Here is a 17315-nt window from a genome sequence, read left to right as displayed (position 1 = left end):
GGTGTTCCGTGTGTCTGGATGAAGAATTGGTTGTCAAAGGTGAAGACGTTATGATCGAGGATAAAGCGGATGAGTTGTAGGATGGTGTTTGGAGACTGGCAGTTGTTGGTGTTGAGTACTGAGGCTGTTGCCGCGATGCCATCATTGTGGGGGATGCTGGTGTAGAGTGCGGAAACATCCATTGTGACGAGGAATGTTCCCGGTTCGACTGGTCCATGGGTGCTGAGTTTCTGTAAGAAATCCGTAGTGTCGCGACAGAAGCTGGGGATCCCCTGTACAATAGATTTCAAGATGCCTTCCACATAGCCAGAGAGATTCTCACATAGGGTCACATAGGCTCACATCTCCGAATCATGACTACTATCGACACATCTCCGAATCATGAGACAACAATCAGTTCAATCACTGCAAAGCAAATTTTATCTTGTACATTATATCTGGCTTATTTTGTTGAATTGCTTTCAAATACTGCTTGAAATGAATCAAAATCTCATCATTTCATTCCTTTGTGGTCCATTTTGTTTAAAATTAGAAATAAAATAATTCTGTACAAATTAAATATCTCACCGGATTTAAAATAATTCAATCATCTTTTAAATTCTACCAAGCCAGAAAATACAATCCTCATTGACCTGACTCAGTCAGCCAGTGCTTTTTATTTTAATAACCAAGAGCTACTGACTACCTTGAAAATGCAAGTACACGTATTTCAACAATGCAAGCAAGCATCCATCCACATATGCTGCAGAGAGAGAATAATGGGCTTATTTTTACCATTGTAAATTCACACACAGGCTGAAATGATAGGTTTATTCAAATTGAAGATGCAAAGGGTGGTGATGGGAGAAAAGAGGCAAGAATAAGTAGGAACTTTTTATAGTTAAATGTTGAAAATAGTGACTTTATTACTGACAATGCTTTAAATGGCACAAATCAGTTGATTAACTTCAAATCAAAATCTGTAAAAAGATGGAAAGATATGGTAATTCTGACCTCTCGTTTTACTGTGCTTCCATAGCCCCTGTAGAATCCTAGGATACCCTGGGGATGTGAAACAAGACAAAAATAATTAGGTAAAGTTAGTCAATACTTTGAAAACTTTAGTTGAACAAACTGTTCTATAGATTATCAACAATAATGAAAATTGTGAATAAAGTTTTCAGACTATAAAGTTAGGGACCGGCAATAATTTTCCTGTACCAGGGAATGTAAATGGATTATAGTTGGGTTACAGCAAGGGAACAGACAATCAAACCCCAACATGTCGATTACTCCAGACCACGGGGGAAGAAAAATGCAACCAACTTTTAATGATCCATTAAAACCCTGGATCTGGATACATACAGATAATAACACAGAATTGGAGAGGGAAAAAAAGGATATTGTTGCAAAACAAAACAAATGTAATGGACACTGAAACAAGATGGTGAAAAGCCCTAGAACTTGCAAATTCTGCAACATTTCTAGTTTTAATGCAAACACACTCCATTAATTTCCTTCCCTACACCAGATGCCAATGTGAGGTTTAAGCAAAATGTATAGAACTGTCCGTTCAATTTCTTACTGCTCAGTGAAAGCAATCATTGATCATTAAAGAGCAAGCTTAATTTCCACAACACACTGAATTAACAACGTAGCTGTGTGTTACAATTTACTTCAAACCTTCAGATAGGAAGGAGACAAAAAAAGTGCAAATAATCTCCACCTTCAGTGGTAGTATAACATACTTTGGTGAAACTGATCACTGACTTTACATCAACAAGAGAGGAATTACTGGTATAGAATGAGCACGTGAAGAGAGAGGCCTCAGACACAAGAGAGTTGAATGCGATAATCCGTTACACTCAGCAGTAAGTGAAGTATTGCTGCACAATATAAACTGTAGAAGGACTTTGCTTAGCAATACGGAGCAAGCAGCATCAATGATAGCATATGTGCTGACACACACAGCCCAAGATGATCCAGACTGGTATCTCAATGTGCAGGGAAAAGTACTGGCTTAAAATACAAGATAACTCAAATGTTGGAAACTCTTGGAAATAAATGTGGGCATTAGGTAAGGTTGAGTTCAATTTAGCCAAAACATTGTCCCAGATTTAAATGTTTTTATTAACACACATCATCTGGACTGGTTGTGAAGGCCAGGTGGCAGCACAAATTATAAACATCAGGGAAGAAGGGAGAAAACTGGAGAAGAAAGTGGAATTTTGGTTTACATTGTTTATTAAAAAAACTAGCATGAATAAACTACAATGTAATTATTGTTTACAATTAAACGAGGAAGATCAAGGAGACACAAGAAATTAGACTGTTTCCTGAAAAACAGCTATAAGATGAAAGACAAAGCATAGGATTTCCAAAGTTCTCCAAAAATTAATTCAATAAAGTTCAAGTCCTCAATAGTATGGATGGCATTGGGAATATTAATGGGAAAAGTTAAACAGCCATGTGTGATCCATTAGTATGTCCTCTGGGTGACAAAAGTCAGCCAATCAAACAGGAGGAAGATAACAGCAAAGGAGACCGGATGCATTTTACAAGTCTTTGGTTAAGAAATGAATTCAACTAGAAAAAAACTTTATGTTGGCTATCAACCTGGAAAATTGTTCAATTCTTCTCACAGGAACAAGTACCTTAGAAGATGGTTTAGTAGTTGGTGATAGTTTTATTCACATTTCTTGTCTTCAAAGTGTACCATAGTCTTACCTCTTCAATTAAAAATATTAATTATGAATTGGATAAGCAGGATTTGAGTGTTTGATGATAGTTGAGTTAATCACATCATTTGTAACGTTAAGAAATGGTCAATAGACATACTCAACATTTAATTCTCTGAAGCGATCAATGAAAGCACAATCCTGAGGAGATTTAGATTGATATATGCACATTCAAGAGCAATGTTGTGACACCAATGTTTCCATAGTTACTGGCCAACCAGTTGTTATTCAAACCTTGCTCAAAATTGATGAAGGTTCAGTTTTCAAGTGGGAACTGGCACAGAAGTACAGAAATAAAAATTCCTAAATTAAAACAGAAAATGCTGAAAATACTCTGCATCTGTGGAGGGAAGAAAAGAGAATTTAAATACAATAGTAATGAACAGTCATTGACTTGAAAGGTCACATCAGTTTCCCTCTCCACAGTTGACCCCAGACCTGTTGGGTATGTTCAACCTTTATTTCAGGTTTCCAGCACACTCAATATTTTGCTTTTGCATCTTTTTAATTAGGTCCCTTCAGCATTTGAGATTTTCAAAAATAATCCCAATAATGCACTTGAACTTGAATCTTAGAATAAATTTCAATCCTATACTTAAATATGATAATTAAACTGTGCACATCATTCTGCGATTTAAGAATGAGCATTACCATTAGAGATACGTTATTTATAACATATGACTTGTTAAACTGTACTCACAAGGAACGGGTTTATTAAACAAAATAAAATACAAGCATCTATCTGGATGTACTGCAAACTGGACTTTCAAAATCAGATCAAGCAGTAAATACTTAACACCATTTGCATGCTGTCAGACAATGTCCAGCACAGCAAAAATTCAACATGGAAGATGCAATTCTGTCTAGACTCTAATCTTCATTTACACGTCCAGATGGTGCTATGCTGTACAGACAGTAATGATCATCATGTCAAGTCAATTTGAAAATTGCAGTCATCTACGCACAAAACTCAATCTAATTAGCAAATTTGTCAATATGATCTATGAGGCAAAAGACTCAGACAGATATAGATCAAAGCAAATGCCAAAAAAGGAAGGCTTGTTCCTTCAATTTTAATTATAATCATTTGATTGCACTAGAACAAACGTAAAGACTCTGATACATGCATAGATAAATGCACCATTTGCCACATTAAGCAGCTTGTAGTGCATTATGCTTGATTTTTGTTTTATGCAAGTTAACTGAAGCAAAACAGCAACAGCTTGTACAAATAATTTATATGGATTTCCTAACTAGGTTATGTTTAGAAGTCTGTGTCATTTGCTTAAGAGTTTTGATTCTTAATGCACTCAGAAATGGCAAACTGTTCTCCAATGAAAAAGATTCACTTGTTCCCTTCCAGAATAATACCATTCTTCCTCTCCCTTTGATGGTTTTCATTTTTCCTATATTCTCCATCTTTCCCAGAATTTCAATTCTCATCAATATTTCACACAATTTCCAGTGTCAGCAGCTGACTGCCCGACTCTCAAAATTCATAACTGAAATGAGCCTTTTTGCAAATAAACAGGGCTCAGCCCTTGGCAATTTGTATTGCAAGGTAAATTAAATGTGAAAACACGCTCTGACACCGTTCCTTTCAATGCCATTAAATTATTTTCTTCAATTCCATTGACAAATAAATATACTGCCAAGTTCATTTTTACATAGCAAAAAAATTTAATAAAAATGCAAGTATAATTCAGAATGTGGATCAACAAATAAGGCAAGGCTTGTAACACTGGAAAAAAAAAACAAAATTGGATTTTTCTCCACTGCACTGTCACAACTGCACTCAACTGCTTTTAGTGATCCTTATTCCAACGATAGAAATCTTGTTGTTTCAGGAGGAAGTACAGCCATTTCAAGTAATGTGATGGTTGTGCTCTTGTGCTTTAGAAACAGCACTTAAAGTGTTGGTGATGTATTCACATTACAGCCAAACACATTTTAAAAGTTCATGCTATAGAAACAGCACTTCCAATTCATCAATCGTCTTACAGAGAATTCATGTTGACAAAATACACATTAAAGCAGAACGACCTGTAGGAGAAAAGACAAAAATACAATGGTGCTGCATTATTATAGTAGCAGCCCAGCAACGACAATAATCAGTGCAATGTCATTTTAGACCTTCAAATTTCAGACTCTTCAATAGAAGTTGCTTGCTCAGAAATACAGCAACGGATATCCTCGGTTTTGGAATCCAGCATGTCCAGTGAAAGCAAAATCCAGAGTCCTGAACACCAACTCTCGCAAAGTCCATAAAGGTATACAGTGGTGCAAGTTGTTAGTTAACTCATCCAAATTAGTCAAAGTACAAGGAAATAATCAAACTTGAGCACCAAAAAGATTGACGGGTTGGACCGAAGGGTCTGCTTCCCTGCTGTACATCTCTATGACTCTATGTGGGCATCACTGGTAAGGCCAGAAGATAATGTTCAGCACTAAGTGTTCTGAGCAAGATGATGGTAAGTTCCCTTCTTGAACCACTACATTCATGCAGTGGAAGTGCTCCCACATGCTGTTAGGCAATGTGTTTCAGTAGCAATGAAGGAATTATATTACAATCTCAGTGAAGAATGGTCTGTGGCTGCAGAGCAGAACTTGCAAATGTTATCCTATCCACTTGTTGTCCATGTCATTCTGCATGGTAGAGGTTGTGGCGAAAGTAGTGGTGGTGCTGTCAAGTACGCTCTGGTGAGTTGCTGCAGTGCATCTTGTAGATGGTACAAACTACTGGCACAGGTTGTGGAGGGGGTGAATAGTGATGGATAGGATGCCAATAAAATGACTGCTTTGCCCTGGATTGTTTTCAGCTTCTGCAATGTTGTTGAAGCTGTATTCATCTTGGCAAGTTTAAAGTACTCCATCATTCACCTAACTGTAAACAACGGATACAATTTGGCAATTTTGGATTCATGGAGAATTCCCACTTTCCGACCTGCTCTTGCAGTATTTATATGGCTGGTCAAGTTAGATTCCTGGTCAATAGCATACTCATTTTCTCCATCTGTCACATCCATATTAAGAAAGTGTTTGGGCTGTATTCCACATACTGGCAAGCAGATGTGTAGTGGATTGGTTTATGGTAAGAAAGGTACTATATAAAGATAAATTGTTGGTGAAACTGATTTTTAGTACCTTCACAATTTCTCTTCAAAAGCAAAGATGATTCTCAATGTAGACAAGGAAAAGGCCCCCAACTGGAAAGCATCAGGCACACCAAACCTTCCTGCCATGAGTAGGTCATGAAGCAAACATGAACTCAATCTTGGGAATTGAGTGGACACGAAAAATAGTAGGAAGATTTGTGCTTGTTTTTTGAACATCATTAACAGGGTAAAATGCAGAACGACTTTGGTTAAGGTGGGGAAATAACCACAGAAAATTGTTTTTTAAATGGGAACCTTGATAAACGTGGAACGGTAATAATGAATGGCTTTATGTGAAGGCTGGACTAATTTTGCTGAGAGACCAGCTTTTTGGTAGAGCTGTTGTTAATTAGACTGTTGCAAGCAGCTCTTCTGAATCACAGTGTGACATACGAATGTGCTGCACTGCATCAATGCTGAGCAGAGGTAGAAGGGACTCAAAGCAGAGATAGGGTCCACTCAAGATAAAATGCCTCATGTCCTATCAACTGTCCAAATATCTCCATTTCAACAGTAAAAACTGGAACCCTGATGGAGTATAAAATGAAGCACGCATTAATTTACAGCCAAGGTGATTGACACCACACATTTATCTCTGCCCAATAAACTGATGACATTCTCCAAGAATAAGAAGGAAACTGAAGTTACAAGGCACCAACAGAAGTACTGCATTTGACCAAGAGATGAAAATGCATTCTAAAATATTCAAGGAAAAATTATTTTTCTGGACTAAAGTATACAATTCAGCAAGTATACAATGCTAATAAATTTGTGGGTGGCACGGTGGCACAGTGGTTAGCGCCAGAGATCCGGGTTCAATTCCCACCTCAGGCGACTGACGTGGAGTTTGCATGTTCTCCCCGTGTCTGCATGGGTTTCCTCCGGATGCTCTGGTTTCCTCCCACAGTCCAAAGATGTGCTGGTCAGGTGAATTGGCCATACTAAAATGCCCGTAGCGTTAGGTAAGGGGTAAATGTAAGGGTATGGGTGGATTGCGCTTCGGCGGGTCGGTGTGGACTTGTTGGGTTGAAGGGCCTGTTTCCACACTGTAATGTAATCTAATCTAATGTAATGTAATCTAATTTGAGATTAATTTGTAATCTAATCTGTAATCTAATCTAAAAATGGTTTAGATGACCATTATCTAGGTTTACTTCAACAAACTTTGTTATGCATGGTATTCTTTAGAAACAAAAAGCAGTGGGGTACAGATGACAGAGGTACCAAACGCCTTGGAGCAGTTACTTCTGCCTATTTGGTTTCATTTGCAAACAGCAGACTTAAGAACCACCCGAAACTGATAAAAATTATCTACAGGGATTCAACAAATGGCCTCCTTGTTCCAGTTTTATCATATGGCTGCCTGAGACAACCCACAAAAGGGGAACTAATTAGAATGTAAATACAGTCCACAGTGTTTTGCCTTTCTGTAGCGTTCTTTCATGATACAGTTGGGAAGATGCTGTCTGGTTTCTTTTTAAATTTGATACAATATTCAGTCAAACTCAAATTCGAATTTGGATGTGACACAAAATTCCATTTGTGTTGTCGAGCATACCTCCCAGGGAATAGCAAAAACCAAAGAGCCACAATTCTAGAGTGGCTGATCAGCCTAATTATTGACCAGTGTCAACAAAAGAGGTGCTTTCACTGTGAAAACCAGCCTTTTCTGTCAGGGGTCACATGACCAAACTGACCAAAGTGACATAGTTAGACCTAAGGATACTCAAATGCTGCCAAAGCCACTGTTCAAAATTTAGATTTCTCGGTGTGCAAAATCTGAGAGGTTAGAAGTATCGTTGATCAGACAGAAGTTGAAATCGGTAAGCAAGTGGAAAAGGCATGAAGCAGAAAACAATGAAAATCTGAGAGATTGTGCCATCAAGTTCCCATCAGCCTGAAAGTCAAGGGGAAACATAAGTTAGTGTCAGAGAACCAAAAGAAAAAGCACACAATGTGGGGAAAATTAGTGGAAAGCAAGTTAGACAAAGAAGAGCCAGTGGACATGATCTATTTGGCGACCTAGAAGGCCTTTAACAAGATGCCACATAGAAGGCCACTCAACAAGATAATTTGTGGTGTTGGGGCAAGTTACTGCTATGGATAGACAACTGGCTGAAAGAATATATAATGCGAGAAAGTGAGAGGTTGAGCACTTTGGTAGGAAAATTAGAGGCATAGACTCTTTTCTAAATGAGGAAAGAAGGCTGCAAAAATCTGAAGCAGAAAAGAACTTGAGAGACCTAGCTCAGGATCTTTGTCATTAACATACAGGTTCAGTTAGCAGTTAGGGAGGTAAATGCAATGTTTGCATTCATTTCAAAAGAGCTAAAATAGAACAGCACAGATGCACTGCTGAGGCTGTATAAGGGTCTTGTTAGACTGCATTTGGAGTGTCATGGGCAGTTTTGGGTCATGTATCTATGGGAGGATGTGCTGCTTCTGGAAGGGGTCTAAAAGAATATATAAGAATGAACCCAGATATGAAGGGCTTGTCATATGATGAATCATTGAGATCTCTGGGTCTGTATCAATGGAGTTTAGAAGGATGAGGGGAGATCTGATTTAAACTTGCAGAATACAGAGAAGCCTGGATAGAGTGGACGTGGAAGATGTTCCACTCGTAGGAGAGATTAAGACCCAAGCGCACAGCCTCAGAGTAAAAGGATAACCCTTTAGAACTGAGATGAGGAGGAATTTCTTCAGCCAGACAGTGGTGAATCTGTGGAACTCATTGCCACAGAGGGCTGTGGAGGCCAAGTCATTGAATATATTTAAGATGGAAACAGGTAGGTTCTTCATTCATAAGGGGATTGAAGGTTAAGTGGGGGAAAGCAGGAGAATGGGGTTGAGAAACATATCAGCCATGACCAAATGGCAGAGAAGATTCAATTAACTGAATGGCCTAATTGTGCTCCTACATGTTATGGTCTCATGGTCTTACAAAACAAAACGCATTAACCAAAAAGGGATTGGTTCCCAATACCATGGCCAAAGTGCAGCTAATGGATCGGGAAAAATTAGGAACTTGAAAACGTAATATTGAGGCCATTGATAAGCATGGCAACATGTTTTGCTGGTACTCATGCTTTGCTGGTTTGCATGTGGAAGATGGGAAAGGAAGCCATAATCATCAACTGCTTCCTGCAAGCTAGTTTCAAACAGATTATGATGCACAAGGCAATAAAAAGATGAGGAGCAAGATGACGCCAACCAACCAGAAAACAAGATGTTTATGTTCCAAGATGGAGGCTGGCTTGATGATTTCCATAGAAACTTACATGAAGATGTTCAACACCAGACGAAAGACATTGTAGGTGCAGCGTACTGTTCAGTGAGGAAGGCTGATGATTTGAAGACTCTAATGAATGTCCACATACTCATCTGCCTGTTTCCCAAGACAATGCCGCAAAAACCTTATCAATATTCCAGAATTTCACAGCATGGAAACATCAAAACATAGTTGACTGCATTGAAGAAATTGTGAACTGCATTGTGTATGTCTGAAAATAGCTTGATAAGCATGAAACAATTTACAGATTTTGTCTAGTGTTGAATCTCGGTCATTTTCAAGGCCAGTTCACTCAGCCTCTTTCAAGACTAACACATGGTACATTATGAGATGTGCCCCTGGAAAAGTGCTGAACTTATAAACTGAAATGCATTGTTAAACCTCACCACAAAAAAGAACAGCTACTCTTTCACTGAAGAAATGGAATAGATATACTTCTATTCTTTGCACACATCCACACACACTTCACCCAGAGGGGTGTTCAATATATTACAGCATGGCTCAGTATGTAGCATTCAAATAAACTACATTTGTAAGCAGATCACACAAATAGAGACACCTGCATATGATAAAAGGACCTCCACAGCTATCATACAGCTCTGCTTAATCCAAATTTCAAGGCAATTCTCTAGGGATTTAACTCTTCGAGAGTTCACTGTATCTGCAACACAGCAACTGCATTATTTATTTCACGAGCTTACCTCCTGCCTTATAGTATCAAGGAACACCTTATAGGTACCCAGTGAGGGGTAGGCTTGAGCTCGTTGTTTGACAACTTCAGAAGGAACCCTTATCAGACATGCAGCCTGTAAATAATCAAAACATAACATCAAACATCATCATGGAGCTAGGTCAGTCGAAATCAGAACAAGTATGACTTTGCAAAATATAATCACATGCTGAATTAAACATGCAATTTTGAGAGAACAAATTCCTCAGACTGCTGTCATAAAAAGAAACCAAGTGTAAGAATCATTATATGACCGCTGATCCGAGTGACATTATGTTGACACAATAGGAAAACTTGCTCCATTAATATGGCACAAGCAGCTCATCTTGGTCTTTTCAAAATATAGTAATACAAAAATGCCTAATCTTTGAAGTTGAAACCTGATGCACATCAAAAGCAGTGAGTGTAATACATAAAACTGACGGAATTTGATATAAAAGAAATGAGCTCAAGACTCAAGAATGCAAAAACCCCTCAACTGTGGTTCTTGCCAGCCTCTCATGAAAGGTGAGGTATTCCTAATAAAATAATACTACCAAAATGGGAACTATGCCTCAAGGATTGATCTAATTTTGAGGAGTAAAGATTGGCCATAACACTGGGTAACTCCCCTGCTCAACTTCAGAATGTAATGTTATGGGTTCTTATATGCCTTCTGAGTGTGGAGACAGGTCTGTTATTTAAAATCATTCATCCAAATAAAAAAACACTTTTGTCGATGCAATGCGCCCTCTGACTTCAATCTAAACTTCTCGACTCAGATTTCTAGATTTGAACCAAAACCAAAGTGGGCGGCACGGTGGCTAGCACTGTTGCCTCACAGCGCCAGAGATCCGGGTTCAATTCCTGCCTCAGGCGACTGACTGTGTGGAGTTTGCACGTTCTCCCCGTGTCTGCGTGGGTTTCCTCCGGGTGCTCCGGTTTCCTCCCACAGTCCAAAGATGTGCAGGTCAGGTGAATTGGCCATGCTAAATTGCCCGTAGTGTTAGGTAAGGGGTAAATGTAGGGATATGGGTGGGTTGCGCTTCGGCGGGTCGGTGTGGACTTGTTGGACCGAAGGGCCTGTTTCCATACTGTAATGTAATCTAATCTAATCCTTCTGATCCATAGGCATCTGTGCTACCAACTAAGCCACACATGATACTGTTTCAGTTAAAACCAGCAATTATGAAAATAACAATAACTACCATATTTTCCTTAGCAATTGAAATTACAAGATAGTTGGCTTGCTTCTCTTAGTATTCAATAATATCAGGAGTTTGGATCCTTTCCCATTCAGTTTTAGGTACTATAGCAAGTTAATTTCTGGAAAAGCGTAGTAGAAGTAGTAATTTGAGCAGTTTGATCTAGTTGAACTCCACACTAACTCTTGAATGTGCTCAAGGGGCCATGAACATTAACTCTATAAACTTGCACTGAAGCTCACTGGACTTGCTTAAGTCAGAAAGTCCCAATGGTGAGAAAATGTGCATTCCATATTGAACTAAAAGATTTCTTACCAACTTTGACACAAATATGATGATGTATGGCTTTCTGAGCAGCAAAACCAACCTCGATTACACACATTAATTATTAGAAAGTTAATGGAAAAAAATGTTTTGCAAGAAAAACATCTATTGTTGCAGTCTCAATGACATACTTTAGCAAATTCTGTACCTGGATAATAAAGCATTTCAATTGACCTTAAATAAGCTCATGAAAGCTGAAAATAAAAAACCTAAAAATAACTCAGACTAACCGGCAATTACTGACATTTTATTGGTAATATTGTTTAATTATTCCATTACTCGGTTTGTTGTTCTGCTCTACCTCAGATCAAAAAAGTAAAGCTGAGGTATTGACAACTGAGCTTCATAGAAGTAGAAAAATCCACAACTGAGAGGATTGTTGTAATGGAGGAAATTATAGAGATAGAGAACAGCAAGGCAATGAAGAGACTTGAGATCAGGGTTGAGAGTCAAGTCAGTTTATCAGGAAGAGCCAATTTAGGTCAACAGAAGAAAACAAAATAGATAGGTAATGTAACTAAAAAACGTAGGATAGACTGAATAATGTGGGACGGCACAGAGACACATTGGTTAGCACTGCTGCCTCACAGCGCCAGAGACCTGGGTTCAATTCCCGCCTTGGGCAATTGTCTGTGTGGAGTTTGCACATTCTCCCCGTGGGTTTGCTCCCACAGTCCAAAGATGTGCAGGTCAGGTGAATTGGCCATGCTAAATTGCCCGTAGTGTTAGGTGAAAGGGTAAATGTAGGGGAATGGGTCTGGGTGGGTTGCTCTTCGGAGGGTCGGTGTGGACTTGTTGGGACGAAGGGCCTGTTTCCACACTAAGTAATCTAATCTAATCTAAAAAAACGTATAAAGAACAGAACCGGAAAGAATTGTAAAATAAAAGACAGCAAGGAAAAAAAACAAATGAAAATACCAAGCAATTCAATCATTTAGTATTTAATATAGAAATGATAACATAGGTATAGAGTGCTCGGTCTAACCAGACTGTGTTTGTATTTAATCTTCACATGAAAATTAGCCCAAATCCCATGTGTTTATGATGTTAACCACATCTGATCATACACTTTCCTTCCAACGTCAAATGAACATTTCTTCCTACTGATCTAATTTCTACTGTAATCACTAACCTTTGTACAAAATTCTCTCAACTATCTTTGGTTAAATTTTCTCTTGCTGTCAGTTCTAAATCTCTTACATTTATATACCTTTGTTCGAAACTCCTTTTCTGATTCTGACAGTCGGTTTCCATTTTTCATGCCATCTCTTCAAAATTTTATCGCCATCAAATTATCCTTGCAGTCTCAACTGTGTCTGTATTACGTTATAAAACAATTGCTTTAGTTTGACATCATTGTGTATAAACAGGATTGCTGATATAAGTGACAAGAACTTCATCTCCAGTTCTATAGACAATAATAGGTCAATTGTTACCTAAACAACTGTACTTAGTGGCAGTAGTTCACCGACAATTTCCAAAACCCAAATGAGAAGAACAGCTGTTTAAATTCTGGCCTAGTCTTTTCAAAAATGTCTTACAATTAAGATTAATTTCCAGTGCATTGCATCTATAATGAAATGCACACTTAAAATAACAAAGGGATACTTTAGCATTCAAATCAACAAATTACATTACATTCCCACCAATCTTCTCATCTCTCAAGAGACCATCCAAAGTTCTTGACCTGTTCACATAGCACTTTGATAGTATTCCCAGTAATCATTGCAGCTTTTTAAACAGGTTTTGAAATTTCCAATAGAAAAACTGATGTTAATAGGTCAAACAGAAAGGTTTGCCTCAATTACATTTTTAATGAAGCATTCGAATCTGGAAGACAACGTGGAAAGCAGATAAATGTAATTTTATTTGGTAGTGAGACGTAACGATTTTTCTACAAGTTCTCCTGAATCCCTACTGGCCCACTGATACAAGGAAACTCAAGTCAATTGTGAACACATCTAGCAACATGTTTCACTTGTCATATCCTTTGTGTATCCAAAAAGATAATTTCAAAAATGCCCAGAATTCTTGAGGTTAAGAATAACATATGACCTCAATATGCCAAGAAAATAAGAATTGTCAACTTTTGAAGTATACATAAATATTTATAGCACTTCACGCTTCATGTCACTGCATGTCCTTATGCTGGCTTTTTTATCTCTTATTAATATAGTGACAAGGTGAACTATTAAAAAGTCAGTGATGAAAAGCAATCTCTCCAGCTGTGGAGTACAAAAGAGCCAGCAGGGACATTGGATTTCAACAGTACAACAATTTCACTAACCAATGAGGCACAAAGTGGTCAGCAGGTCTTCTTGATTTCTTCAGCATTCTGCATTTATTTTGAATAAACTTTGATTTTTTTTAATGAACTGAGTCAGCTCTACAGAGTTTATGTTTGAGAACAACTTCATAGAACATTCAAAACCTACAAGAGAACTTCGGCATACTTGAAATATTCATCATTTAAGATAGACTTTTTTTTAAACTAGAGATTATTATTCTATAAGGACTGAGGTATTTCATTTTACATCCATTTTATTCATCTCTGTTCCTGTTTTGCTAATTTTCCATTTTTTAGATGGAAGAGGTATACAGTTTGAAAGAATTCTGCTTTGGATATAAAAATCTACTGCAGAACATCCTCAGAGACAGGAATTTGACAAACACTTTCTACAAATTTGACTTTTACCAATCTTAAAACATTAAGTTGCAGCAACTGATCACTAAAATGTTATCTGTATTCGGTTTGTAATGAACAGTTATGTAAAGAACTGCAAATATTTGGTGAATTGGGATGGTAACTATATTAAATGTACAACATATTTAAATTGCAATGTTGATTGGTAAGTTTCTGGAGAGATGGATGAGGAAACCTATATAAATCAAACATATCAATAGCACATATGAATTTTCAACATCCTTAGAGTGCAATAAATACTGTACATGAGAAAAAAGGTTATAGACAATTAAACTTTTTCAGGCTGTACACACTTATTGTCTACCAAATGTTTTGTGTACTTTTTTTCTTACAGAAGAACGTGAAGAAGCTGTCCTGCTCTGTTAGATCATGGCTGAACAACACAAGTAGTTAGCAAATCTGGAATTCAGACGGCTGTCAAGGCTGCATCATTGAGTATACTCAAGGCTGAAATGATTATTAACCAGTTAGGGAATTCAAGGGCTGTAGGGAAAACGCAGGAAAGTAGAGATGAGGTTTATCCGTTCAGCCATGATCTCACTAAATGGCAAAGCAGCCTAGATGGGTTGAATAGCCCATGCCTGCTTGTCCATCTTATTGTCTAGTTGTCCATGATTCCTTCATATTGGCTGATTCACTTGCCTAACAATAATCTCTCCATTTCAAGCTTGAAAATTTCAATTGAACCTACATCCAGAACCATTTGGAAAAGACCAAGCGAAGTGCCTCTTCAATTCAATCCTAAACGACCTAGCTTTGATATTATTCTGCTCACTTTCAATTTAAAAATGTTAACATTTTTATTGACTACTCCAAGTACAAATACTCATAATGTTGTTGATGATCTACTACAGGAAGTGGTGGAGGCTGGTATAACTGCAACATTGAAGAGGTCCAAAGCCCTTGCCTCAACTCCATGCTGGCCTTCCTCAGTCTCTGCTAGTCAACCAATAATAACAATTTTAACTTGAGACATACAAACGGTTAAAAATCATCTTCAAAAATCTTTGAGTATTTGGTTCTGATCCTCTCAAAAAAAACCCTGTAATGAATTCATAATGTTCCAACCAAGCCCACTGTTTCTGGAAAAAGGTTGAACAATTCAACCATAAAAAGACATAACACCACACTCTTTGCAGGTCTGTCCCCACAATATTTTATGTACAGCCCGAGACTCACTTGTAAATCTTAGGTTCTACTGTTGCACATACCAAGCTCATGATTCCTTTTATATCATTTTTAACTTTATGAATTAATGGTTAAGAGAAAACATGAGGTAAATGTAGCAAAGCATCTTGAAGTCGAGCATGTTTAAAAGTTTGCGGTCATATTGCTTTAAGAGGTTGAAAGCTAGGAATGAGGTTATTAGAATGCTGGGATTTAGTTACTGACAGAACACATGACACAAATGGTGTTTCGGAAGGCTGCCTGTGTTTGTTTAATACAATCAAAATAGAAAAGATGTAGCTCTAAATCCATCGGCTGGCTTACACAGATGGAGACTTGCTGCCTGCAAACCTTGCAAGCATGGAGGCTCAGAGAAAGTTAGAGCTTTATTAGCTTAAAAGAGTTCAGTTAACCCTTAAGGTCAGATAAGGACAACCAGAACAGGCTACGTTATCAGAGGGAAGGAGAGAGCTTCAGGTGGTTTTCTGGTTTGAGTTTATTTGAAGGTATGTTTGTTGGATGAAGTTAATTGCAGCTTGGATCTGGCAGAGTGTGGAAACAGAATAAGATGCTTCATGTTCATGCAAAACGCCAGGCAGTTCAGCCACCGCTGTCCTTGGAAGCCATTGATAGATCACTTCGGCTGAGAAAAGGGTGAAGCAAATCCGCGGCAGTCATTGCTTGATGGAACTTAGAAAGATTTGGTGGCAGCTCAACATGTGATAAAAGCTGAAATTTTGCTCCTAATTAGACACTTCGAAGAAATGTCTGAAATCTTAAGTGTCACAAAGCTGGTCCTTTCTTAAATTTACTGTGCCCTAGGGTTTTTCTTTCAGAGAGAGGATAATTAGCCAGGCTCCAACTAGACTGGGTTCAAATAGATTATTGGGGCCCTTTTTGTTCACACCTAACAGATAATGCATCAGGCCAAAAGCTTTCAAGTCTTTTTTAAAAACTGGTATAATCAAGGGGGTATGGCCAGCTTTCTAGTTTCACAGGTCAGTTCAGTTCAGATGTTAGTTGAGTCAACATCATAGTTGAAACTGGACACTCTCCCCCTCCTCTGCCCTTCTAACTTCATAATCTATAAGCATTTTGTGTCATTTTTACTCTTTGCGCTAATGGGTCTGTTTATTGGGACTGTTGTAAGAACTCTGGAATAGCATCATTAAGTCGGGATAGTCTGTCAGGTTTTCGGATAGGATGTTATTTGGGTATTCTATTTTTGGTTCGTTGTGTTTCATTCCGTAATTTTGTAAATAAATCGTTTGTTTAAAACTTGGCAGTTGACAAGTTAATTCACTCTGGGAATATCCACTGTACACTTTACCTGAAGCAAATAGCAAAGTTACAGTCTGGGCTACCTGGTCGGTCCTGGTCCAAACATAAGGAACTTGGTCTCAGGAAGGGAGATTAAATTACCATGACACAAACAGTGTTTGAGACTGCCCAGGGTTGAAGAACAATCATGAGTATATCAAAGATCTTCAAAAGTAAGGAATTGAAATCCCGAAAAAAGGTCAGTGTTTTAATGAGATAAGGTGACCCATAGTTTCACTGACATCTGTGTGGGATCTATCATGACTACATTTAAAGTTCAGTTTGTCTGTTAACTGGCATTTACCTCATGTTAATCCTGAATATTCAGAGTTCAAGTTGGATGTATAACACATATGGAAGAGAAACATTATCATACCCATTCACTGTACCTGTTTAAACATTATTGCTTATTTTAATGTTGTCCTTGTATAATAAAATTGTCTTTTGATGTTTCAGTTCAACCCTAGAATCCTGCCATTTATTTCATTACTCTTCATTTTTACATGTTTAATTCCGGAAAAGATTTTGCTCTATCAAGATGGACCATAAAAAGAAGATCCAGCCTGTCCAGTACTTTCATAACTATGATCATAAGGCCAGGCAGTCTCATTTGGGGTCACAAAACTTCTATTACCTCTCCCACTTAATTTTGAATGAAAGCATCAGACAACATTACTCAAATCTGCTCAGCAATGTCAAGTCTGAAAAAAGAATGACAACTC

General features: G+C 37.9%; 1 protein-coding gene across 12 annotated transcripts in view; it reads right to left on the bottom strand.

Annotated features, from left to right (window-relative positions):
• slc25a26 (solute carrier family 25 member 26) overlaps positions 1 to 17315 on the bottom strand; it is a 298023-nt gene that overhangs the window by 240323 nt on the left and 40385 nt on the right. For 9 of the 12 annotated variants that reach the window (XR_006314323.1, XM_043708293.1, XM_043708296.1 and 6 more), the window contains exons 4-5: positions 9866 to 9970; positions 994 to 1041 (exon numbers count right to left, since the gene is read on the bottom strand). The exons of 1 other annotated variant lie outside the window; for it this stretch is intronic. Coding sequence is in view for 10 of the 11 variants with exons in the window: in XM_043708293.1 (XP_043564228.1) it covers positions 994 to 1041; positions 9866 to 9970 (153 nt within the window). In the remaining variant the exon portion in view is untranslated. Of the gene's footprint in view, positions 1 to 993; positions 1042 to 9865; positions 9971 to 12612; positions 12719 to 17315 lie in introns of all 12 variants that reach the window. 2 more of the 12 variants (XM_043708302.1, XM_043708303.1) reach the window with 1 other exon arrangement.

Source organism: Chiloscyllium plagiosum, chromosome 18 (assembly GCF_004010195.1).
Source record: "Chiloscyllium plagiosum isolate BGI_BamShark_2017 chromosome 18, ASM401019v2, whole genome shotgun sequence".
In the NCBI taxonomy this organism is placed as follows: Eukaryota; Metazoa; Chordata; class Chondrichthyes; order Orectolobiformes; family Hemiscylliidae; genus Chiloscyllium; species Chiloscyllium plagiosum.
This window is presented reverse-complemented; position numbering and strand designations above follow the sequence as displayed.